The sequence below is a fragment of the Mesoplodon mirus genome, assembly GCF_964341445.2.
Source record: "Mesoplodon mirus genome assembly, chromosome: 14".
Classification (NCBI taxonomy): domain Eukaryota; kingdom Metazoa; phylum Chordata; class Mammalia; order Artiodactyla; family Ziphiidae; genus Mesoplodon; species Mesoplodon mirus.
Genome location: NC_138990.1, coordinates 25,769,381 through 25,796,208, shown reverse-complemented (window position 1 = coordinate 25,796,208; position 26,828 = coordinate 25,769,381). Strand labels below are relative to the sequence as shown.

Here is a 26,828-nt window from a genome sequence, read left to right as displayed (position 1 = left end):
TTGTTTCAGGTTCTGTTGTTGTTGTTTTTCCAGCAATGGGGCCATTTGACACCTCTGACTTTTCTTGTCATCAATTGTCATGTGAGCATCTTTCAAACTCTGAGAAGCTAATGCTCTCAAACGGGTCCACGTTCTGTACACGGATCCTCACTCATGTCTTTGTAGTACCTGAGAGCTTTTAATTAATGAGAATGACCTATTAAAAAAAAGATGTGAGGGGGCTTCCCTGGTGGCGCAGTGGTTGGGAGTCCGCCTGCCGATGCAGGGGACACGGGTTCGTGCCCCGGTCCGGGAAGATCCCACGTGCTGCGGAGCGGCTGGGCCCGTGAGCCATGGCCGCTGAGCCTGCGTGTCCGGAGCCTGTGCTCCGCAACGGGAGAGGCCACAACAGTGAGAGGCCCGCGTACCGAAAAAAAAAAAAAAAAGATGTGAGGAACCCAATTTCAGTAGGAACCATGAACAGAAACAGCGCGGAATCCTGGAATGAGAGCCCTTAGCAATCAGGCAAGCAGCTGAGCCCCCCAGGCCCCTGCCCACAGAAGCCTTCCACGGACAGGGAGGCCCCAGGGAACAAGGGCTCCGAGACACCTGGTATCTAGCCCAGGTTCCAGAAAACGCCCTTAAAGACCCCTGGGGATCTGACCAACCCCTTCCTCCTACAGACGAGGACCTGTGACGCACAGGGATGGAGCGACCCCCTCAAGGTCACACAATTAATAGGAGGCGTCAAATCCAGCTCTTCTGGTCCAGACCAGTATTCAGTTCCCAACCAGGACGTCTGAGAACCTTTGCACCTGCAGGACTGAGAATTATCTGTCTACTCACAGGGAGGGGAGGTGGGCACTGCCTGAGAAAACTGAGAGAAAAGAAGAAAAATTCTCATCTATTTAGTGTTGTTAAATATGGAGACAAATGAAACATAGCAACATCATTTACATCCGACCAATGGCTGAGCTGAAGGCAGTGGTTTAACTCCTAAGCTGGGAAGCCCTCACCCACCGAGGCTGGACGAGCACAGCTGGCTCTTCTTCCCAGGCCCCTCGTGGACCTCCTGCATGACCTGAACCGAGCTGAACATATAAACATCTCAATGCTTCAACTACCTAAATTTTAAATATTCCACAATTGAATAATTTCTTACCAGTCATAGAAAGACAAAGTACTCTGTCCTAGAGCATCCGAAAAAGAGGACTCTAGTATGTATTTGAGGAAGAGTAAGAAATCTTTAATTTTTCATTTGCATGTATTTTCTTATATATTGGTCCCTGGGGCAAAGATGTAAATGGCAAAATCATAAATTCTTATGTAGTTTGATTCTCAGTTCTTCCTATCAATCTTTTTTTTATTGAAGTATAGCTTTCTTACAATGTTGTGTAAATTTCTGCTGAACAGCAAAGTGATTCAGTTATACATATATATTCTTTTTCATATTCTTTTCCATTATAGGTTATTACAAGATATTGAATGTGGTTCCCTGTGCTATACAGTAGGTCCTTGTTGTTTACCCGTTTTGTATACAGTAGTGTGTATATGTTAATCCCATACTCCCAATTTATCCCTCTCCCCTGTCTTTCCCCTTTGGTAACCAGGAATTTGTTTTCTATGTCTGTGAATCTCTTTCTGTTTTGGAAATAAGTTCATTTGTGTCTCTCTTTTTTTAGATTCCACATATAAATGATATCATATGATATTTGACTTTGGCTTACTTCACTTATGAGAAACAGAAAGAGTATGATAACCTCTAGGTCCATCCATGTTGTTGCAACTGGCATTATTTTATGGCTGAGTAATATTCCATTGTATATATGTACCACATCTTCTTTATCCATTCATCTGTCAGTGGACATGTAGGTTGCTTCCATGTCTTGGCTATTGTAAATAGTACTGAATATTGGGGTGCATGTATCTTTACTTTAAATTTATTTATTTATTTATTTATTTATTTATTTATTTATTTATTTATTTATTTATTTATGGCTGTGTTGGGTCCCCGTTTCTGCACGAGGGATTTCTCTAGTTGCGGCAAGCGGGGGCCACTCTTCATCATGGTGTGCAGGCCTCTCACTATTGTGGCCTCTCTTGTTGTGGAGCACAGGCTCCAGATGCGCAGGCTCAGTAGTTGTGGCTCATGGGTCCAGTTGCTCCGTGGCATGTGGGATCCTCCCAGACCAGGGCTCAAACCCGTGTCCCCTGCACGAGCAGGCAGACTCTCAACCACTGTGCCACCAGGGAAGCCCCGAAGGGGTGCATGTATCTTTTTGAGTTATAGTTTTTTCAGGACATTTGCCCAGGAGAGGGATTGCTGGATCATATGACAAGTCTATTTTTAGTTTTTTAAGGAATGTCCATACTGTTTTCCATAATGGCTACACACCAATTTACATTCCCACCAACAGTGTAGAAGGGCTCCCTTTTCTCTACACCTCTTCAGCATTTATTATTTGTAGAGTTTTTGATGATGGCCATTCTGACAGGTGTGAGGTGATACCTCGTTGTAGTTTTGATTTGCATTTCTCTAATAATTAGCAATGTTGAGCATCTTTTCATGTGCCTCTTGGCCATCTGGATGTCTTCTTTGGAGAAATGTCTGTTTAGGTCTTCTGCCCATGTTTTGATTGGGTTGTGTGTTTTTTTGATATTGAGTTCTGTGAGCTGTTTGTATCTTTTGAAGATTAATCCCTTGTCAGTTGCATCATTTGCAAATATTTTCTCCCATTCTGTGGTTTGTCTTTTCAGTTCCTCCCATCAATCTTAACTCCTGTAACTCAAGGTAGCAGCACTGGTGCAACTTCAGGAGCCCCGCAGTGTCCCTCCAGTACTGAGTATCCCAGCAGCATTGCGCATCCCAGCAATACTGAGCATCACAGTGGTGTCGAGAAGTATTAGGCATGTAGCGCAGTAGCATTAAGCATTACTAAGCGTGTAGCACAGTAGCATTAAGTATTACTAAGCATGTAGCGCAGTAGCATTAAGTATTACTAAGCGTGTAGCGCAGTAGCATTAAGTATTACTAAGCGTGTAGCGCAGTAGCGTAAAGTATTACTAAGCGTGTAGCGCAGTAGCATTAAGTATTACTAAGCGTGTAGTGCAGTAGCATTAAGTATTACTAAGCGTGTAGCGCAGTAGCATTAAGTATTACTAAGCGTGTAGCGCAGTAGCGTAAAGTATTACTAAGCGTGTAGCGCAGTAGCGTAAAGTATTACTAAGCGTGTAGCGCAGTAGCATTAAGTATTACTAAGCGTGTAGCGCAGTAGTATTAAGTATTACTAAGCATGTAGCGCAGTAGCATTAAGTATTACTAAGCGTGTAGCGCGGTAGCATTAAGTATTACTAAGCATGTAGCGCGGTAGTATTAAGTATTACTAAGCATGTAGCGCAGTAGCATTAAGTATTACTAAGCATGTAGCGCAGTAAAGTATTACTAAGCGTGTAGTGCAGTAGTATTAAGTATTACTAAGCGTGTAGCGCAGTAGCATTAAGTATTACTAAGCGTGTAGCGCAGTAGCATTAAGTATTACTAAGCGTGTAGCGCAGTAGCATTAAGTATTACTAAGCGTGTAGCGCAGTAGCATTAAGTATTACTAAGCGTGTAGCGCGGTAGCATTAAGTATTTCTAAGCATGTAGCGCGGTAGTATTAAGTATTACTAAGCATGTAGCGCAGTAGCATTAAGTATTACTAAGCATGTAGCGCAGTAAAGTATTACTAAGCATGTAGTGCAGTAGCATTAAGTATTACTAAGCGTGTAGCGCAGTAGCATTAAGTATTACTAAGCGTGTAGCGCAGTAGCATTAAGTATTACTAAGCGTGTAGCGCAGTAGCATTAAGTATTACTAAGCGTGTAGCGCAGTAGCATTAAGTATTACTAAGCGTGTAGCGCAGTAGCATTAAGTATTACTAAGCGTGTAGCGCGGTAGCATTAAGTATTACTAAGCGTGTAGCGCGGTAGCATTAAGTATTACTAAGCATGTAGCGCAGTAAAGTATTACTAAGCGTGTAGCGCAGTAGCATTAAGTATTACTAAGCGTGTAGCGCAGTAGCATTAAGTATTACTAAGCGTGTAGCGCAGTAGCATTAAGTATTATTAAGCGTGTAGCGCAGTAGCATTAAGTATTACTAAGCGTGTAGCGCAGTAGCATTAAGTATTACTAAGCGTGTAGCGCAGTAGCATTAAGTATTACTAAGCGTGTAGCGCAGTAGCATTAAGTATTACTAAGCGTGTAGCGCAGTAGCATTAAGTATTACTAAGCATGTAGCGCAGTAAAGTATTACTAAGCGTGTAGCGCAGTAGCATTAAGTATTACTAAGCGTGTAGCGCAGTAGCATTAAGTATTACTAAGCGTGTAGCGCAGTAGCATTAAGTATTACTAAGCGTGTAGCGCAGTAGCATTAAGTATTACTAAGCGTGTAGCGCAGTAGCATTAAGTATTACTAAGCGTGTAGCGCAGTAGCATTAAGTATTACTAAGCGTGTAGCGCAGTAGCATTAAGTATTACTAAGCGTGTAGCGCAGTAGCATTAAGTATTACTAAGCGTGTAGCGCAGTAGCATTAAGTATTACTAAGCGTGTAGCGCAGTAGCATTAAGTATTACTAAGCATGTAGCGCAGTAGCATTAAGTATTACTAAGCATGTAGCGCAGTAGTATTAAGCACGGCTGCAGTACTAAGTATACCTGCAGCATCGGCTGTTGCTACGGTACTGAGCACTGCTGCAGCGTCTAGGACCTGTGCCAGCACAAAGGGGCACAGTCACGTGCTGATGATGTCACAGTTGCTGCCTCCAGCGTTCAATTCGTCTGGACTAAGTGCGGACCAAAACGTCCGCGTTGCTGTGTTGTTGTTAAATGGGACTCAGAGCACTCTTGTCAACTTGTAAATATCAAGACCGATAAAGCTGAAACCAGTACACTGTTGACAGCCTAAGCACACACGGTGTTCATTTCCAGCAGTTTCCTCTCTGGAGGTGTTCTCTAAGCTGATGTAAGTAAGACGCTTCAGAGGCTTCTCTCCTGACCTGGCAGAGTTGTGCTCACATAGCAGGTGGAAAGTCCATTCATATTCTGACCTAGTGCCTGTCACTGACTCTCTCTGGCCTTAGCTTCTTCCTTTTCTAGGTGAAGGGGTGTGATTGCTGGGGTCCTCTCTCCTCCAGACTCTGCTGTTCTGAGAGTGTTGCCTTAGGAGTATCCCAGCACGTGGTTCCCCAGGCTGTCATGAACTGGCCACTTCAGGAACCCTTTTAACCATCCGAGATTTTTAGCTCAAATAGGAGGAGTCAAAGTGAATTTATAGAGCAGTTTAATTCGTCGATCTCACTGCCAAGGAGTACACGGGCTGTTGGGGTGATTTTATCTGACATTCTCAACATTCTCCCCCTTCCAGTCTTATAAGTGGCAGGTGTAGTAAATGCTGTTTTGCAGATGGAAAGGCGAGGGCAAGCATTTCATTGAAAGCCGGGTGCTGGTGGAACCAACCTGAAGACCAGGAGGCTCATAGCCAAATCATCAGTAATATCAGTCAATAGAAAGCAATGTATTGAACACCCACTCCTTCACTGGCACAGTGGCAATTTAGAATAATTAATTCTATGGCACACCCTAATGTCAAGGAGGAAACAGTTAAATTGAGATGATAAAATGAACACACATGAAAAAGTCAGTAACAATATAGTTACAAAAAGTGTGCTAACTATCTGATGGTGCAGAGTTTTTAAAGACAGAGGATCCTGAATTCCAGACTGACCAGGAGTGACTTTATGGAAAAAGCAGAACTTGACATGGTCTGGGAGGGTCAGCGTGAGAGGAAATAGAGAAGTAGGGCTGGAAGGAAGGAGGGGAGGAAGGGGGGGAGAGAGGAGGGGAAAGCAGGTGCTGCAGGCGCTACGCTCATACCAGGGCTGCTTTAGTTGAATTCTTTTGACTTTGGAAGAACAGAGAAACCCAGGTTATTTCAGGTGAAAAGAAAGATGGGAGGGGGATACTGTAAGGATTTCAAGATTTCTTTTAAAATACAAGAAACGGCCTCAGCAGCCAGTTAACCAAATCTCCTGGAAAGCGGGTTTGGGAAAAGGGTGCTAGTTTCTCTGTGTCTCCACCCATCCTCCCTGGTGTACGTCAGCCCTGTGGACCACTGACCCACCAGGCTGCTGCCTTCCCCTGGGGAAGTGTTCTTCTTGAGTCAAAATAAATTACACAGTGATTATTTTATGTTTTATTTGAATCTTTAAACTGCCATTCAAGGCAATAAGTATTTCATAACAGGCTACATCATTTAAAATGATAAAAGAAAAACCCATAAAGCAAGTCTCTGCCTTCCAGAAACAGAATTTTTTTAATTCTCTAAAGCCATAACGTCAAGTAAATATTTTGAAAATTTATTCATTGAATGTCTTACAATGCCTAGAACATTTATGTCACATTTAAGTTAAAAATATGTACTTTTCAAATCAGTCTGACTCTTGTTTACAATACTCTACAGAGAATAAAAGGACAAAATTCAGGAAATATGTCAATATGTAGTCAAAACTGAATTGGTTTTATTAATATATATGTTGTTGAAAAGATATCAGGAAGATGTCTGGAAAGCCAGCCATTTAATTGAATAATTCAGTGAATTAAGTTACTTCTGCAGTATTTTAAAATACTTTTATATATTCTAAAGACATGTAGGAACAGCCCTTTAAAAGTTCAGCGATAAAGAGGGATGTCAACTGTACACAAGAGAAGAGGAGGGAGAAAATAACAAAAAGAGAGCTCAGGTTTCCGGAGCACCTTCCACGTAGTCAGAAGGTGTTTTATATATATTTTTATGTTTTTCATTTGCTGCCAAGAGTCTGAATTAGGTATTACTGTGCCCATCTTACAGATGGAGAAATTGAGGCTGGTAGGGATTAAATAAGCTGCCCAAAGTTGAACAGTTGTGTAATCTTGAGCAAGTTACTTAAGTATATGTTCTCAGCAGAGTCGCTTTTGTGTTTATGTAGCTCTGATGCTGTTCACAGACTCTCCGCATGTGTGATGACCTGGACCCTCTGCCATCTGCGTAGATATACGGCCCAGGCTTCCAGGCCAGGTTCAAAACCCACCTCCTGCTGCGACATCCATCCTGGCCCAGGTCACTCTTCTCCCACTCCTGTGGCCTCCCGGGGGCTCCGAGTGCTGTCCCAGGGTTGCAGGTTTCTCTGATCCCACCCCCTCCAGCCAGCCAGGGAGCCCCGGGGGAGCAGCTCAGTCCTCCTTGGAGCCCTCAGGGCACTTGGACAGTCCTCTGTCCTCTGCATCTCCTTCCGTCAGCCCCCCTCCCTTTCCTCAAATGCCCGTCTTCCTATGGGTCTGTCAGTCCTCGCTCTCCACTCTTCCCCAGGAAGCCAGCTCCATCCCGCTGTGCACTGACCACCCCAAACCAGTGTTGCCAGCCAGACCTCTCTCCTGAGTCCACCCCTCTTGCTGCTATGGGAACTGGGACCCCGCACGTTTAGCCCACCCGTGTCAGCCTGATCTTCCTTCCCCTCTCCCACCAAAAAGCCCAACAAGACCCAGAGTCTTCCACACCCTCCACATCAGTGGGCGTGAGCCGGGCTCCTCCAGCCTCTTCACTGCACTGCAGCCACAGGAAGGGTGTTTACAGTGCGAAAACGACGCCCTGTAGGACTCTTCCCACTGACCACCTTGTGATGGGCACCTCCATCTTCAGGGCTGTCCCTCAAAATCCCACGGATGCAGTCACACCACTCTCTGTCTCTGTCTCTCTCTGTGTCTTTCTCTCCTGCCCCATCCATATCGGTTCCTCTTTGAAGCTTTCCTGACCCTCCGTCCTGTCCACGAGGGCGACTCTCTCTGCTCCTGTCCTGTGAGGTGAGGGCTGTGTCTGCACTGCTCAAGGGAACGTTTCCTGAACAAAATAATCAATCTATTCATTCAGCAGCATTTATGGCGAGCCTACCTACCATATGATAGATGTCAGAGAATCAAATGTGTCAATGGCTCCTCACTAGAGCCCAGTGAGGAAGGAGCACAGCGTCTCTCCCTCTTTAGAGATCAGAAGCCAAGACGGGGGGAGCGGGGTGGGTGTCAACACCTGTTTAGTGTTACTCGGCCTTGAGATTTTCAGCAAGGAGCTCAGGATCTGCCCCTCAAAATGGGAATTATAATAGCACCTGTCTCACAGGGTCATTGTAGAGTTTAATGGATCCACATATGTAAAGATTTTAGGAAACACCAGGCACATAATAAGTGATCTGTGAGTGGTGTTGGCATTAGCCGAGCTGACAGTAGAACCCAGGACTCCAGAATCATGTTCAAATAGAATTTCTATTATTCCAAAATAATTATTTATCCTTGACACATTGAGGCTCTTCAAGCAACACAAGGAAAATATCACCCATAAGAGCAGAGACCACAAAGAACCCCTCGTGAGCCTCGGAAGTGACCGTGGCCTTTCTAGGCTCCACGAGCATCGCCCTCAGTTGGGAGAGGCCAGAGCCAAGATCATCTCATCCTACATCCTTGTCTCCTGTCAGCAGCTGTAACAAGAGGGCTGTGAGCAGGGCACACTTGGCCAAACGTGTTTTTCAGTTTCTGAGACCCTGTCCCCTGTTTGTATTAAAATTGGAGACGTGAAAATGTCAAGCAAAAGACCATTAAAAATAACATAGAAATTGGCCTCGAGAGCATGTAATACACAATATTTTATATATGTGTTCACTTCAGAAACTCCGGAAACTCCATGGCAGGTAAACAATTTTCTAGAATAACCTGACACAAAAGACGAAACGTTGTTTAAATCAAGTTAACATCAAAAGGACTGTAAAAGCTACAGCAACTAAATGACCTACCAAGACACCCAAACCAGTAGAGGAGCTGCAGAATAGCAAAGCCTGGAAGCTGATTTGCAACTTTAAGTGACTCAAGGAGGTTAAAGCATGAGCTGCCGTGATCTTATGAGTCATCATACTGACACTTTGAAGTTTCCACTGTGTGAGAAACATATAAATGTATTTATTGTCATCTTCGAATGTTGCGCATTATATAGAGTGATAAGGATGCAGGAGAGGTAGTTGTCAGTACGTTGCAGACGCCGACCTGGCCTCCCGGCTCACCTCTCAGCTCGGAGGCGGGCAGACGCGGCAGGTCCAACAGCTACTTACACTGGAAGTGGCTCAGCTACAGGGATCAGCAGAGACATTCACCCCAGCAGCACCCTTGTCCTTCAGAGGTGGCTGAGTCTGAGTCTGCTGTTAAGTATACAGCATGTATTCCCTTGAGTGGCTGGGCCAGAAGACTGGGCTTTCTTGCAGTCACAGTTTTGTGAGCTGCCTCCCAAAGCTCAGCCCCTCCCTCCCTGTCCCCTACTCAGCTTCCCTCAGTGTCCAGTGAGAAGCCTTCCCATTGGTTTCTCACTCAGTAGATATTTACTGAGAACCTACTATGTCCAGTATGGTAGCCACTAGCCACACGTGGTTATTGGACTCTTGAAACGTGACTAGTGCATCTGAGGAATTCATTTAAAAATCTCCTTTAATTTTATTAATTGGCTACATATTACTAGTGACTACTGTATTGGATACTGCAGCTCTAAAAATAGAACAATCCCTTAAACATGGGCCATTTTCTTTGTCTCATGAAGGAGAAAGACAGTATGTCAACCGATAATCACACTAGGATGTGATAAGTGCTTTCATTAGTTATAAGTGGAGAAAACTATGGTTTGTTCATTCAACAATTTCATAGAGTAGCCATCAAACACAAGGTTCCATTCGCTGCTATGGGAAATAGGCAGCTGTTCCCATGGTGGAGGCCTGACGACAGTGCAGAGAAGCAGAATGGAGGAGTGCAATACCGACCATGAATTCCAAACCCTAAGTGAAACTTGGACCCTCCTGCGCAGGTGAAGGGCCAGCCATGGCGCCTGCCAAGTTCTCTACCTGGGGTTTCATGTTGGCACCAGATTCCCAATTTTTCCTAAGACTCTGCCATTTGTTTCATGCTAGGGACATTCCAGAACTGTGGGGGGTTGCTGGTTTTTTAGAAAGACTCGTGTGTGTTGATAGACATAAGCCTGGATGAATCTGGAGGAGGTTGTAGCTGGAAAGCAGCCTGGCTTTTCCAGCACTTGGACCAGCAGCACCTGCTAGGTGGAAGAGAAGCAACACTGGCTCTTCCTCAGCTGTGCAAATTCTGTCCTGCTGGCCACCCCATCAGCAGATGTGAGGTCCACATATGGGTTTGGGAGGCTCCACACTCCCCAATGCATGTCCCAGAGTCACTTCCCAAGGCTTCACTTTGAAACATTCCAAACCACTGGGTTTCATAGACCAGGAAGTGTCTGTCTATGGGAGTGGGTTCTTCATCCAGGAGCTGTTTGGAACAAGTAAAGTGAAATCTGTCCTGTGGGCTTGAATTTGGTGGTCGTGTTTAAAGTAGATACCAGGAACTCACAGTCAGTGTCAATGGGTCAAATAGAGAAGGGACAAAATGAATCTGTTTGTAAGAAGAGCGCAATTTCATTTCCAGTTTACATTAGTAGCTGTAGAAAAAAGCTTGAGCATCAAACCATGTGAACTGGCAGAAGACACTGGAAGCTTGAGGCCAGCTAATTCCTGAAAGTTGGAATAAATGAATCCAAATGGTTTACAAAATGTAGGATAAGGAAGTAAAACCAATTCAGGTAACAACAGAAGGGCAGTCTCCATTCTCCTACTCTGAATTTTGCAACCCTACTGTCTAAGGTCTGAGCTCCCGTTAGCATCTTGCGATTTGGGGCTGCTGAGAGGGGAGAGAATCAACAAGAAGCCCACCGCAGTGCTGGGTTTACACCATCCACAGACATTCCCATTGCCAAGTGGAGGTGGGGCCGTTTTGAGTAACATGACTGAATAGCACAAGATCAACTGTTTTCCCATCATTTCCCAGCATCTGAATGAGTCCGATAGTGAAAGCAGGCCAGTTGTCTGTCTCAGTGAACACCTGGTGTGCAGGTAGCATTGATGCAGAGCAGACACATCCAACCATTTGTTGATGAACTAAGAGAAGAGAGAAGAGTTTTGGGAAGGTAACAATAGTCCTCATGAGCTGCCAGTTCACAGACAAAGCCCGAAGAAAAAGAATACTTATTGTTACACTTACTAATTTATTCAGATAAACACAGAGTGAATACACTAACAAGTCCACTCAGATCCAGGACCACGTCTTGAGAAGATTCGCTGGAATGGAAGTTGGACTTGACCAATTGTCAGGGATGGAGGCAGGGAGGACTCAGTCCTTCAGTGCAATGGAATGTTTGGCTGAGATTATTGACTCAGACTCCCCCCAAATCCATGTAAATGTTCACATAAAAGAAATCTCAGATACCTGTTTATTTCCTATGAGAAACACTCTCTAGACCAAAATTTGTTTCCTTCAGTTTTTTCTGATTATAATAAACATTATCTGTTTTTATTATTGTATTTTTACAATATGAGAACAGTCAAAAGGCAGAAGCCTCATCACTCTGTGTTTCACGGGTGGCAGCTCTGCCTGCTTCCCCCACCCCCGACCCTATCTCGTCTCTCACGCCCTCAATCTGTCCTCACCGCACCTGCTGTCAGCTTCCCAACATGCAACTGTGATCGCATCATCGACTGCGTGAAGGAACTCAAATAACTGCCGTCATTAGCCTGCAAGGATGGTCTGACCCCGAAGGGCTCTCAGGTCTTCGCGCCATCCTCACACTCCCTCCCAGACATCTGGGCATCTCCTTTGAGGCCTGTCTCCAGCATAGCCTCTTCCTGGGGACGCCCCAGCTCCCTTGGCTGGCTGCCCCTCTATTTTATGATGTAGTGCCCTCTCTATACTTTTATCATAGTGTCTGTCACACTCTCTATTCACTCAACAACTATTGGATGAGTGCCCATGACTCCCCGGGCATTTGGTGCACGGTGGTAAACAGTGGCCAGAGGTTCTAAAGCAGAATTACTGCCATGTCTGAGTCCCCTTTGGACCATAAGTGACTTGAAGGGTGGATCTGCACCTTTCACCTCTGAGTCTCCTGCACAGCACAGGGTCCAGCAAAGAGGAGGCTCCCAAGATAAATACACACTGGGTGGGTTCATGACTGAATGAATATTTTACCATTCCTAGGTCCAAAAGTAAAGCTAATCATAGTCTGCAGGAATCCCCTATCAAAGTGTTCACTTAGTGATGATGATCACACATCTCATTTTAGACACACAGAATAATTGCCAACAGCATTTTCCCGTATGTCTTTTCTCCCCATTCCTTGCAGTATATATATACACATATAGAGTTTCCAGGAAGAAAAACACTCCAATTAGCAACAATGCTTTGGAAAATTGCCCTTTTTTAAGGAAAGGTTATGAGCTCTTGCTGTAAGGGTCTTACCCAAGTTTGGGCCAATTTTAGCATGATTAGTGCTGACTGCCAAATACACCAAGTCTGCTTTCTGTGACGCCAGGGCAGGACTGACACCTTCTACGGAGTTTGAATCTTGCTCCCATCAAAGGCATGTACGGTCCATCTTCTTTGAGTGGTCATTCTGTCTACAGATATAACTTTATCTTGAGAATGTACAAATCCAAATATATCCAAAGCTTTTTTGCAACTTCTATATTTTCGTATTTCACAAAAATGTATATATGTTAATATAGTACGCATGAACTAATTCTTTTTTTAAAATGTGCGTTGCACACCGTGTGCGTTTGGTAAGATGTTTAGTGAACTTGTGTTGTCAATTACATGATGTTGCTGTGCACGTGCTTCGTAAACCATCCCCGGGGGTGCTGTGAGGATCCCTGTGCGATCATGTGGATGGTAGTGATAAGGGACGAGGAGCGGAGAGAAAAGGTTAGCAGCCTCAGACACAAGCCAGCTGTGTCTCTGTGGAATATCGCTCTGTGCACAGGTGCCGGCACACTCGTGGGAGTCCATGTGCTCACATCCTTTCTGCATTCGTGCCGAGCCTCAGCCTCTTCATCCAGGACTCCCGTTGCCCTGACCCTCAGATAGTAACTCAGATCTTCTCTCTCTTTTCTAACAGCGTGTACGGCTGCCCCTTGGCTAAAAAAAGAAAAACACAAGATAAACAGCCCCAAGAACCTGCTCCCAAGCGAAAACCGTTTGCGGTGAAAGCGGACAGCTCGTCGGTGGATGAGTGTTACGACAGCGACGGCACGGAGGATGGGGACGAGAAGGAGGAGGACGCGGAGGAGGACGACTCAGACGACGACGACGAGCAGCGGGAGGATGAGGACGACGACGAGGAGGGGGGCCGGGAGGAGGACATGGAGGACGATGACGAGGACGAGGACGAGGACGGCGAGGACGTGGAGGACGAGGAGGACGATGAGGACGAGGAGGACGAGGACGACGACGAGGACGATGAGGAGGAGAACGGTAATCCTCAACGCGGTAGCCGAGGAGCGAGCGGTGGGCGGGGCCGCTTCCGGGAGGAGGGCCTTCCGGTGCCAGTGGTCGTGGCGCATGCGTGGTTGATGCCCAGGGGATTAGGCGGCCGGGGCAGCGCTGGGAGGCGCGGGTGTCCGTGTGTCTTTCCCTTTCCTTTTAGAGAAGTTCTTTAAATCATCCATCAGACATTAGATGTTGCTTCGGTCACGTTGTTACTCAGACTGGTCATCCTCAAAGTTTGCTGAAATATCTGCAGTGTGCATGTCTGTTTAGCTTGGCAACTTTTATCGAGAGTCCAGCTTGCTTTTCTCGGAGGCTCCACCCGAGAGATCCCGTCATGACCCGCTACGGCGGCTGTGGCATTGGCACGGGCAGCCCACGTGCCTCCCAGGAGCTGGAAGCCTGTGTGAGCCCCGCTGCATGAGCTGCTGAAGTAGGTCTGTCCGTCAGTGGCCAAGGCTTTCCTTTAGTGGCCGTCAGGTATGGGTTCGAGGAGGAACCCGGCTGTGAGGAAGCAATGAATCAACCCGTCATCTGCTTCCATGCTCAAGAGCTGTGTTTTCAGATCCAGGGAGACAGACACATGAAGGGCACGCTGTGCAGGGTAGTGGCATCTTTGGGGCAAAATTTTCAGGTGGTTTTGTTTTTACATCCAGCTTACTGTTGGTGTCAGACTCAGAAATAGGACTTCAAAGCCAGTCCCTTCACAGAAGTCCTTTCTTTTCTAGAAGGACGTGGGAGGTCACTGAAGAGTCTAGTTCTAGGCTTTACTGGCTCAGAGTTTGCCTTAGAGAAATGGCAAAGCAGGTTTAAAAAGTGAAGGGAATATCTTTTCCTTACACTTCTTCCTTGGGCTCAAACCTCTTCAAGAATCTGAATTCTGAGAAAGGCTAATTCCTCAACACAAAGGACAGTGGTTTCAGCCGATGGAGAGTTTGTAGATCAGGCAGGTGGGAACTGGTTGTTGCTAATCCCGTGGAGAGAGCATGGATCAACTTTCCTCCTTCACGGGTTACACTAGTTTGTTCCAGGAAACCTGGCTTTTATGAAAGAATCCTCGATTGTTACTGTAGTTTAGGGTCCTTATGAAAACAACTGACTGCTTAACTTACATGGATAATACAAACGTATCTGTATATAAATGCATACACACATACACAGGCACACACACACATGCATAAACTTCATGCATTAAAATCTGGTCTCCCCAGGTTACTTTTCTTGTCTTGTTATTATAGATCGTGGTGTGGAGACAGCCTAAGGAGTAGCATCAGCACACACCCACAGACACACACCGTTCGCTCTGCTAAGCAGACTGTGGTGTCATTAATGAGATGACGGGACTTTCATGCTGAGTATTAAAAACAGCAGCTCTGGGTAATAAAATATGTGGAAAGTTGGAGAATCGACCAATTTGGCAAATTATTTCTGGACCCTGTATTACATGTGTGTAGTTCTGGGTGAAATCATTCATTGTTGAGGCTGACTCATGATTTGTAGGTTAACCATGGCTTCTTATGAAGATAGTATAAAATACTGCTCTTTCATATTCTCCTTCTATGTTTAGAAAGCCGTAGACATTAATATTTGAAGTTATAGAGGTTTGTGCGTGTGGTGAACTAGGGTGGGAGATATTTGCACATATGCATCATTTAACCAAGTGCCTTAACCAGAGTCTAGGGTCTGCTCTCCATTTTCTAGAATTAAACTTTCAATTTTAATTTACTTAGGGCCATATTTTAAATAATCTACTTTTAAAAGTGCAAAATGACATATTTTGAAAAAGCGCTCACAGGCTTATTGAAACAGCTTTAGCATGTGACTGCACTGGCTTCATTCACTCTGACTTGAACGCTTAGAGTTGTTTTAAAAAGTGAGAAAGTAAACCAAAGATAAAGACATTTTTCTAGGAAAATTCATGTAAGTGGGCATAATCAAGGGGGCATGATACAGCCATGAAACAATTGCATAATTAAAACTTCGGCCCCAGAATGCCTAATTATGTGACCCACCTTGCCTGGTGACCAGCACTCAGTGTTCTGCAAACATGAAGCCCAAGTCGGAGGCATGTAAGGAAGTTGGTTCCAGAAAGAAAATGCCCAGTAGGAGGATGAATGATCAACTGTTGGTCTCTGGTGGCAGAATTCATATTCAGCTCTGGATTCTCCAGCTAAGCACCTTCTAGAATCATCTATTCTGTGAACTTTAAAGGAATCAACTAAAACTACTAAAGAGAGGTTCAGCCGTGGTGGCCATTTATGGATCATCAGGCTACCTCTTCTGCTGTAAGACAAATAGGTCCATTTTACCAAATACTTTGGCAGCAAAGTGTAATAAGCTACTCCCTCTTAGACAGCCTCTCATCAAGTCCTAAGTCCCAAGGAGTCGTTGGATCAAAGGTAGCCCATGTGATGGACCCTGAACTGTGGCTCTGATTGCTCTAAGTTCTGTGCAGGAAGGCCCAAAGCCTTGCTTGATTTCCAAGTCAAACAAAAGCATCCCTCCTAAGAAGAAACCACTTCCAAGGCCTGATTCCTGGAGAGGGTTTCACCAAGTTTTTCTGTTACAGGGAGAAATCTCCCCTGGAGGAGCACATGGACAGGTGTTCCAAGACCCCATGTAGCCAATATCACACAAAGATATGCCAGGTGGATTATCCAGTGGGTTATTTCATACCCCCAGGGTCAGGAATCTTCAGGAAGGTTCTAGATCAAGGAGACACAGCTCTGCTGATGAAGTGCTTATTTTACATGATCAAACTCCTAGCTGTGTGTGACTTACAACAATCAGGTTTTGAAAGGCATGTGTCCATCCATCTCCCATTTTCATGTCCTCCCAAATGCATTTTATTTTACCTGATGGCTATGTTTAGTGCCAAAATCACTTTCAGTCTGTGTGAGTATCTGCCCCCATAGCCGTGTCTGTAACATGAGAAACTCACCCCACATTGCATGTCTTTGTCCCCTCCTTGTATTGGCAGAAACTGTTTCTGAAAAACTGGGGAAGGTACTTTCTGTGTCTGGTGACCAGAGTTCTGGGTCAGCATCTCAAAGTCGGCCTTGCGTGTCCCTTGTTGACACTCTTGGTGGCTGTTGCATGGCTGAGCCAGCAGCTGATCCTTTCCAAGGGGGACTGTGCCTCTTTCTTAGTAAACTGAAGCACAGACGGTGACTGACTGTTAACAGAGTGAGAAGCAAGGCAGGCAGGACTGGGTGCGCGGAAGCATCTCGGGTGCCGAGGGGCTGATCATAGGGTCCGTCACGGCAGCTGATGGTCTCCCAAGGAAACCAGGGCAGCCAGATGGACTTGCACGGACAAAGCTTAAGCTGCCCTCAGCCTCCCTAGTAGCTATAACGTCTCAGACAATTTCTACCATTCTCCACCTCGGTTATAAACTGAAATGTGAAGTTGATTGAGAGGTTTTGTTACAGAGAAAACAAATGCTTATAAACCACCAAATTATTACATAGGAACCCACCGATTATAGAAGGACTATTATTTATAACTTGCAAATTAGGTGTTTATTCTAATTCCAAGGATCCTCTGGCGTTGTAGTTACACGTGAACCAAAATATTACTAATAATGTACATTTCCAGTCCAGTCAGTATAGTAATGTACACACTATGTTTGATCTTCACAGTGATTGTGTAAGACAGGGCAGGGTAGAAATTATTTCACTCTCATTGTGCTAATTAGAAACTGAGGCTCAGAAAGATAAGATTATTTTCAGCAGGTGACAGATACATGGTCACACTCTGTTGGTAGCTTTTCTTACTTCAGAGCTCATGTTCTTTTTATCACTCTCTGCTCATTTGAAGAACAGGAAATGCTATCTGAGTAACTCATTTCAGATTACATTAAATGCATCACTAATTAATCAGAATTATATTTTGTCCAGTTTACCTTTGCATGGAGAATTTTATTTTCAAAATGCATGTAATGGTCTAAGGTGTAATTATGAGCTTAAAGTTCCCTCGTTATCCTAAAGTTGAGAAAGTTATTATTCAGGGGTCATAGCTTTTTCTAATAGCAGATTTTTTACATGGTATATAGTAAGTACCTTTTCAGAGTCTTATAATTTGAGAAATATAGATTCAATGGTTATTTAATGCCTAGTAAGTTACACTTATTTTCACACTACAGCCCACTAAAAAGCATACATCTTTAAATAATAGATAGACTCACATATGTGTGTATAAAATCTCCTTATGAGTATATATTGTATCTGCCCACTGACAGGAAAGAAAATTCCGTGAGGAAGAACATAGCAATTTGTTGTCCAGATGACAGAAAATGTTCATGTCCACTGCCATTTTTAACACATAACTGTTTCTTTTTTGTGTGATTTGCTCTGGTTATAACTTTATTTTTTTTAATGTTCATTGGAGTATAGTCGATTTACAATGTTGTGTTAGTTTCTGGTGTACAGCAAAGTGAGTCAGTTACATATATACATATATCCACTCTTTTTAAAATTCTTTTTCCATATAGGCCATTGCAGAGTATTGAGTAGAGTTCCCCATGCTATGCAGTAGGTCCTTATTAGCTATCTATTTTATATAAAGTAGTGTGTATATATCCATCCCAATCTCCCAGTTTATCCCCCCCTTAACCCCAGTAACCATAAGTTTGCATAACTGTTTATTAATATATTCTGTTTCTGAAATACATTTGTAAATATGTAAGGTCCTTTCTTTGCTTACTCTTTATTGAATCTTGGGACTTTCTGGACAATTCAACTTTGAAGACAATTGACTTGGCCATTGGGTTAAATTAGGTAAAAATGCAAACACCTTCCTTTTCTAGAGGTTTTCTGGCTTCATTCTGTTCTATGTGTGAATTAGCCACAGATGTGTGGTGGCCTCCTTGGAAGGTCACCTCTAAGAAGGAACTGGGGGGTTTGAAGGGCAATGCGAATAATTACGTTGAGAATGTACAGTGTACAGCAAAGCTTCTCTGGACAGGGTTTAGTGAGCTGACCAGAGGCTGAGCGGCCTGTGAGGTGTGGAGCCCAGCATGCTTTGGTCAGGTCACTGCAGCTCGCCTCTCCTCCCATCCGTGGACACCTTCACAATGGTGTGGTCAGGGCCTGTCACATTCTGACTCTAGGCTCTGTTTGCACCGCCCTCCCCAGCAAGCAAATCCATACATAATCCAGCTTCTCTGCAGAAACTCAACTGTCTTTGAAGGGAACTCAAGACAAAACCCACCCTCACAGACACAACTTTTGTTTTAATTACCAAGTGTCCAGGGTGTTTTTTATTCCACACGGGATGATGCCCTAGGTGCCATGTTACTAAAGCATCATGACAACTTGCAGCCAATGGGCTTGAATTTCCATAAGACAGGACAGAATGAGGAGGGTGAGGGTCCCTCACTGTGGCCCCTGAGCTCCCCAAACTCCCTTTCGATGAGGCACTCACACTGATCAGCCAGTTACCTCTTACCTCATTCTCAGGAAACGGCCCTGATGCAGGAAGCAAGTTGAGATACGGACTGTGCATCAAAATTCGCCCCCCAGCTTTCTCCTGCAGTCAGCAGAAAACGCAGTGAGTTCTGTGACCAGCGGAGAAACCAAGGTGTGTTTAGTAGGCAAGGTCTCAACTGTGCACAGTCGGGAGAAAGAATATGATGACTTTTTATCCTCCTAAAAATTGATCTCTCCCTCCATCCATGAAAGCGTTACTGTAGGCAGTTTAGTATGTGAATACACTGAGTAGATGGCTCCACCCCTCAGAAACGAGTAAAGGCAGAATTAGGCATTTCTTGGTGTCATCTTATGATAAAAATTAAACTTTCTTCTTGCAAGCTAATTTTGCGTAATTAGAAAATATATGTTATGTTTCACGAATTTTCAGACTCTTCAATACAAACCAGAAAACTTGCTAACAAGGTGAAGTCATGTACATTTGAGACGCAAGCAACATGCATAAAGTACGGATTTTTTTATTTTTTACATAATAATAAGAAATAATAGATGTAAGAGAGCAGATCTAACACATTTTTATTCAATTTTTTTTATTTAAAAGCTTTTAATGACATCACATATATTTAACAGATAGGGCACAAGTCGAGAGGCACAGGTCACATGACTGAGCACCAGGCCTGAGTGACCACCTCCATGCTCAGGCCCAGCCTCTGGAGTTCATGCCTATCAATGCCATTTTGATTGTGCAGTAAGATGAAAATCATCATTACAACCATTACAGTGACAGAGAAATGCACACTATGTATCAAATAGCAAGGTAATGAAGCAAATTATAACACAGTGTGGCAACGCACAAGCAAGTAACCACTAGGGTAACATGACTTTGTCCAGTAAATGCTTTTGATTCCTTTTGTTTTTAAGGTCAACTTAAAGGGATGGCCAGCTTATTTCTTTGTCTTAATTTGATTTTTTTTTTCGGTACGCGGGCCTCTCACTGTTGTGGTCTCTCCCGTTGTGGAGCACAGGCTCCAGACGCGCAGGCTCAGCGGCCATGGCTCATGCACCCAGCCGCTCCGCCGCATGTGGGATCTTCCCGGACCGGGGCATGAACCTGTGTCCCCTGCATCAGCAGGCGGACTCCCAACTACTGCGCCACCAGGGAAGCCCCTTAATTTGATTTTTATTCCAAATGCTAGCTTGGCAGAGGGCGGGATAAAGGTGGGAAAAGGTGCGTCTTGTAGCTCTGGCTGCCCTGCTTCCCTCGCTCTCCCTGGACTTCGGTTTGGCCTCCAGAGGTTAGGATGGTAACACTTGCCCTTTGCTCACCTCACTGCTTGGTTGCTAAGCTTTAAAGCAGGTGTAGTCCAGAGAGATGCTGGAGAGAGGCGAGCAATCCAGAGCTGCAAAGTAGCAACCGTAACTCAGGTGGCTTTTGCACGGTTCTCCTCTCTCAGGCACAAACTCAAGCTTGTCTGTAATTCATGGAACCCAAGGTCCATGGCGATACCAAGCAAATATATTATGTACATCAAAGCTGCATTAATTTAAAAGACTCAGTGCGTGGTGACAGCTCACTTCAAAAAAATGGAATGTGTTTTCTGTGTACACAGAAGTGCACTGGGTTCCATGGGGACACAAAAACTAAATAGATACCACGCTTTGCCCAAAAGAAACGCACATAATATAGCACGAAAGAGGAGTGTGTACATGAAAATATATACGTAATGGTGCTTTACAAAGGGCAGAATTAGCAGCCATAAGCCGAGATGGAGGCTTTAAAGGTTTGAGTTGAAAACAAGAACAAAAGTTTTCATATTTGAAGATTGTTGAGCTTTAGATTAGGTTACCAAAGAACGGTAGTGTTTCTGAAAGGTCTTTTCTGTCTGATGGGGATTGAATACGGTCGAAGAGAAGAACGGGCACCCTGCGCCTCCCAAGTTCCTCTCAATCAACATACTCATTGGAACGGCCACATCACACCGGTATGTAACATGGGAGGACCCAAGTTTTCACAGACTCTTTTCCACTCCCTGGTCTACAGCATCAGCGGTAGCAAAGGCAACCTTGGTCTGCTGGGCCAGGGAGGTTCAAGGTCGTCCGGTTAATTTGGAAAGTTTCCGAGCTGTGTGTGCAGCACGCGCATGTGTGCGTGTGTGATCAGAGAGAGAGAGAGAGACTGAGAGAGGGATGAGGTTGATTCGTGCGTTTCAGCCCGTCTCAGTCTGAAAACTACTGATTTCAAACAGCTCTTGTCTGGATTGGGGGCTATGACTATTCTACTTCTTAGTCTCCAAACTTAGATAAACCACATACCTAAAATATCATCAAGTAGAAAGGACTCAAAACTTAGCAAATAAATAAAACTTTATTCACTCACATTCCGTTAATTAAGATCACTAATGAATAAAAACTTCAAGAAGCATAACTTACACATTCTACATTAAAAATTATTATGCAACTTGGATCCCTTGTGAAAACCATTATTTTTTCCTTCAGTTTATCTCATTTAGCTTAAAGGACATTTTTACATCATGCTTCAGCTTATGAAATGGACAACTTCTAGAATCAAGAAACCAACAATCCTCCTCTGAGCTGTTGTAGTGACGTTAGCCTGTGCTTTGTGCTTTGGATGCTGTTGAGCTGGGAGAATTCTGCCCGGGCCCCCATGCCTCGCTCTGGGCCTGGGAAGCTGACTGTACACGCGTGAGGTCTGACTCGGGACGTGAAAGGGGATGCATGGCCGTGACCTTCACCTGTGCTAACGGGGCAGGTGACAGGGAGGGTTGGACTAGAGATGCACGGGGCCTGCGTGCGGACACGGGCCACCCTCCTCCACCACAAGCCCAGACAGCGGGCTTTGCCCTGGAGATGATGCAACAGATGTGCTGGGACCACCTTCTGTGCTCGGGGCGTCCTTCCTGCACTGCAGACACGGCTCTCGGGAGTTGGGTCGGGACCAGACTATCACCTTCCAAGCCAGGTGCCATCGCAGGGCCCCAGATGCCATGGCGCTGTTCCTCGACTGCACAGTGATCTGGTGGTGGGTGGTTTATATCAAATCTGTGTTACTTAAGTCCACGTATAAATTATATATATATATATATATATATATATATATATATATATATATACATATATATATATATACTTTTATAAAAGTCAAAATCAGAGCTCAGCCCCCACTGAACTTCCGTGTGCTGGCCCTGCACGGGCCAACGTGGTAGCCCCTGGCCACACGGGGTTGTTTAAATATAAATATGTTGAGTTTGAATTTAACTTAAATTAATTGAAATCACATAGTGTTGAAACTCCACATCCTCAAACCCAGCAGCCTTTGCACCGCAGCCCCTCCTCCCGGGGTGCGGTCCCCTCATCTCTCAGGTCACTGCCCAGAGGCCGCCTTCTCAGTGAGCCTGGCCCAGCTGCACCTGAAGTGACCCCTGCCCTGGCCCCCTGACCCCTCACAGCACAGGCCACCAGCCAACATCACTGATCACAGTTATTTTCCGTGTGTTTCTCTTCCGGCCCCTACGCGGTGGCGTCCCCGCATCCTGGGTTCATCTTTCCACTCCAAACATCAGTGAAGTGAATAAATAAGCTGGATTTGTTCGTGTCCCACAGGCCTGTCAGAACTGGCCTAAGCAAAACTGTGGCCATTAGAACATCTGTCCGTGTTCTGGTAAAAACGTGTCCTATGTCGTCCTCTCCGAAGTTTTTGCATCTTGAAGTAGGAGGAAGATATCTCGAAATGCTGATATTTGACCCAGTAAATGCCGACGGACGGAGCTCCCCCGGCCTCCGTGTACCGCGCAGCCGCAGTGAATCGGCTGCCCCTTCCCAGGCCCCGGCCTGCCCCCGAGGGTTGCTCTGCTTCAGACGACGGACGTGATGCACGGGTCTCTCCCACGTGGTTCCTCTCGGGCTAAGGAAGGCTTTCAGGCCAGGCCGGGAGCTAAGATCGGGAACACGTTAGAAGCGCACGGCTCAGAGGGGAGGCTGGCAGGCTCCTGAAGCGACCCTGTGCCGGGGCGCATCCTTCCCCGGGCCCGGGGACAGCAGGGGCTGGAGGGGACCCTGTGTCCTGCTGCACAGGATCAGCTGATTTACACAGACGGGAGCAAATCCCAGCCCAGTAAGCCAGCTCCTCTGGGGAGAAGTAGGTCCAGCCGCTCCAAGTGCAGGCAGGTGTGGGGATGAGACCACAGCCCAGAAACGCCCAGAAGCAACAACACACAGCTCAGAAAAAAGGGCTGGGAACTGCATACATTTCACCCACATCATCTCCCCCCACGACGCGCACCAGTGAGAACAAAGCAACTACCTCTAATCACCCAGAAACCACTGTTAAAACTGTGAAAATAGATGGGAGTAGTCTGAAATTCCCCGCCAAAGTGAAAACAAGACAAACAACAATGCTGTTAAGTAAGTTGGAACTAGAAAATGTGACAGTTAAGTCTAGAGAGGTGACAAACCTTGAATCTTCCAGCCACGTCACCCGTCTGTTCCACTCTCACCTTCGAGATTCCCCTCTCGTTCACAATGAACTTGGGGGGTGAGTGTGAAGGGGTCCTGGGAGTCCTCCAGCTCTGTGCCCCGCTGCTCAGATGGGGGGCAGGGAGCTTGAGGAGGAAGGGCTGCCAGGGCCCCAGTGCTGGCCACGGGAGAAGGGCTGTGACCAGGGTTCTCCCTCCCAGGCGGCCGAGGCTGGCGCCTCCACAGCAGAAGCTGTAGTGCGAGCAGCGCCTGGGCAAGCAGGAAGGCCTCTCCTACCACAGAGGGAAAGGGTCCACAGCATCTCAAAGAGGGTCGGGGGTATTTGCAGAAGGACCAAACTCACATTGCTCCGTCTGGTCTTGGGGATGGGCTGCAGGAGTTATGAGTCATCAGAGGGTCCGAGTCCGTGGATCACGGAGGGGGTCGGTCTGTCCTCTGGTCCTTCCCTCCCCGTCTCTGCACAACCTCATGCCTGGGTGTCCCTGACCCTCCCACCTTCCTACCCACTCGGTTCCCTCATGCTGCCCAGGACGCTGGTCCTATGAACCCAGTCCAAGATGTTCCTAATTTCCAAATCTTTTCTCCGTATCAGAATGGACTTAAACTCCGCCAGTCAGGACCCTCGTAGGTGACAGGTCAACGGAGCTGGTAATTCCGGCAGACATTTCAACACCTGGCGCTATAACTAGCCCTCAAACCTCAGCAAACCAACGTAGAGGAGGAAGGCTCCGAACAGCAACAGCAGCTCCAAGTGGCTGGCAGGCAGCAACTGTGGTGGATGGAGAGCTGGACGCCCGGCTGGGACTAGTCTAGAATGGGCTGTGGTGGCCCAGCATCCTGGGATGGCATCCCGCCCTGTCACCTAGCAACAAGATGATGTGGAGAAAACACCAGCCTCTCTTGGGCTCCGTGTTGTCACCTTCGGAAGGACAGTAGGTGACACCTCCTTCTCACAGGGCCCCTGTGGGCATGAAATGAGGACTGACAGCCACAGGCCACGAGACTGACCCCTGGGGCTGTTATTCTGTGTTCACTCGATGGGGTTTGTGCGACGATCACCACTTTTGCTTCTTTCTTGTAGTTGCTGCGGCTATTAAAACGCCATCATCTTCTCATTAGGATCCAATATATCATCACATTTCTGTAGTTACAAGTCAAAAATGAATGTTGATATGTATTTCTATAATCAAAAAGGAAACTCCTATTAATGCCGTAAGAAGCTGTGGCCTTTGGTGATTTGAAACCCACGAGGGTGGACTCTTAGACCACGTCTTCTCTGACCTGGTAAATCTAGAGCAGTTTCTGCTTTGAAGAAGTGTGTCTTCTTTCTGTTTGTTCTTGTATTTTATTTTATTTTATTTTAGTCAGTTTTCTATTTGCTAGCCTATGGCTTATTTTAATGGCTAGAAAGAACAGTAGTAACACAATCAGGTTTAGGACTAGACACTGAAAGAATTAAAAGGTGCATCAGACGTATTTTTTAGAGACAAAATACTAAATGAAGCCAGTGCTTGTATTTATAAAGTTATAATCCACAGAGTTCTAACCACGGCAAATTCCGGTCATGAAGATGGAGACAAAATACCATACATGGCTCCATTTTTTTAAAGAAATGTTTTTGGTTTTCTAATTGTAGCTACTGAGCCTAAATTGTTTATAACAATCTGATTCAAAGGAGATAAAATTCAGACCTACGACATTTTACAGAGCTCACACAGGAATCCAAACATGCATGTAATTACAGTAAAAACAAGGGTCTTGTTTGATGAGGAAACACTGGGGAGACCCTGAGCCACTGAACCGCCTGTGCTTCTGGGCGCAGGTTCACTCCCCTTGGAGGGGCGGGCCGGGTCTCCTCCAAGTTCCACCCAGGTGTGGCCATCCTGTGAGCCCCTCCCAAAGGCGAACCCCTGGGCCGGCCCCCACTGGCAGGTACCTTTCCCTCCTGTTACCACACAGCTTTGCCAGAGAAGAGGCTCGAGATAGAAAAGCATCAAAAGGACACTGAGATACCTTGGCCTTCTCCTTAAACCTCTGTCTGAGTAGCTGTGTTCTTTTATTTAGAATGTGGGCCTGAACTTTAAAATAACTTTCTGGTAAAATGCCTTTTCTCATCCCAAATGCACTCTCCCTGTTTCCTGGATCACTGATCACATGAAGAACTCCTCCACTGACTCCTGAACCTCTTTGGGTTGGAAATTTAGTCTGTGGGCTGTCGGTACTATGTTGTTAATGCCTGGCTGGCCCAGAAAACTCTGGCCTGCTTCCCACGGCCCACTTCCACATGTGGTCCATTTCATTATGAGCCTCAGCAAAGACATAACTAGAAGGGTAAACTGCCTGAAAGCACAAAACCAGAGATGGAATTCCAAAAGCTCGCTGTGAATGATTTTGAATTCTGGAGGCTGAAGCTTAGAACCTGCTTGTTGACAGGCTGCCTGATGGATCCCTTCCATCCGTCCACATCATTAAGGCTTGACTTTATCTCACATGCGTTTTGAAAGAGTTAAATACCAATAACTTGAAAACGTCCATTAACCCACCAGGATTTTCAGCCTCTCATGCAGTCTCTCCAGACACCCCCAGTCTTACTGCTGGGGTTCCGGCAGCCTCTGAGGGCACGGAGGCTGGTGACCAGGAGGAAGAGCCAGGCCTTGCTCAGTCAGACACTAACCCAGTGTTCCTTGATGACCCAGATTTCTCCTACAAGTACGCAAAGTCCTCCACATCTGCTGTGTGGGCCCAGCCTCCCCGGATACCTGCCACCAGGCATGCAGGGCTCGTTCACTGTGAGGGTCTTTATGTGGCACAGAATTCTCATGGTTCCAGTAAGGGCTCAGGCCTGGCTCGGGACGCCAGCGTCACCCAGCCAGTAACAGCAAAGGCCCAGCCTGGACCAGGAGGTATAAGTTCCCCTGTCACTGTCACCCTGATGTGGCTACGCAGCAAGGGGCGGCCTGCAGGGTCCAGGTCTTCAGAAGGGAAAGGACCCCCCAGCTTGTTCGCAGGCTCCCTCACCTGTGTGGCTGGGAGACCGTGTGAAGAAGCTTGTCCACCTTCCTTTAATCTCCTTGTAAAGCGATAAGTTCACCTAGCAAGGAGTGGAGACATGAACAGGTGTATAATGATTGGAAAGCTGAGCCGTGTCCCTTTTCTGTGTGACACTGAGGGGAAACCACTTCCTCTTTGGGGCAAATGAAATGAAGATCATCCTGAGATTCTGAATGTGGAGAATTAATGAAAATCATGCAGATGACAGGTTTGGTAGGAAGGTGGGGAGTTTCATAAACTGTGGGCCTCATCAGCATCAGGCTCCCGTGCAGCCTTCACTGTGGGTTAGACGGGTGGGGGTGGAGGGCGTAGCCTCTCTGCCCTGGTCTCTCCTTTCACTGACTTCCACCTACTCCAAGCTCTTCAGGTGACAGGAGAGAGTGACAAGGAAATCAGGACAACGCCACCTCTTACTTGACTTGGCTTCTGCTCAGAATCGACTTTCAAAACGCTTC

At 45.9% G+C, this 26,828-nt stretch overlaps 1 protein-coding gene across 7 annotated transcripts in view; it reads left to right on the top strand.

Annotated features, from left to right (window-relative positions):
* MYT1L (myelin transcription factor 1 like) overlaps positions 1-26,828 on the top strand; it is a gene marked incomplete at both ends in the record, with an annotated part of 138,470 nt that overhangs the window by 13,750 nt on the left and 97,892 nt on the right. For all 7 annotated transcript variants that reach the window (XM_082642425.1, XM_082642422.1, XM_082642424.1 and 4 more), the window contains one exon: positions 13,032-13,387. In XM_082642425.1, coding sequence (XP_082498551.1) covers positions 13,032-13,387 — 356 coding nt within the window. The remainder of the gene's footprint in view (positions 1-13,031; positions 13,388-26,828) is intronic.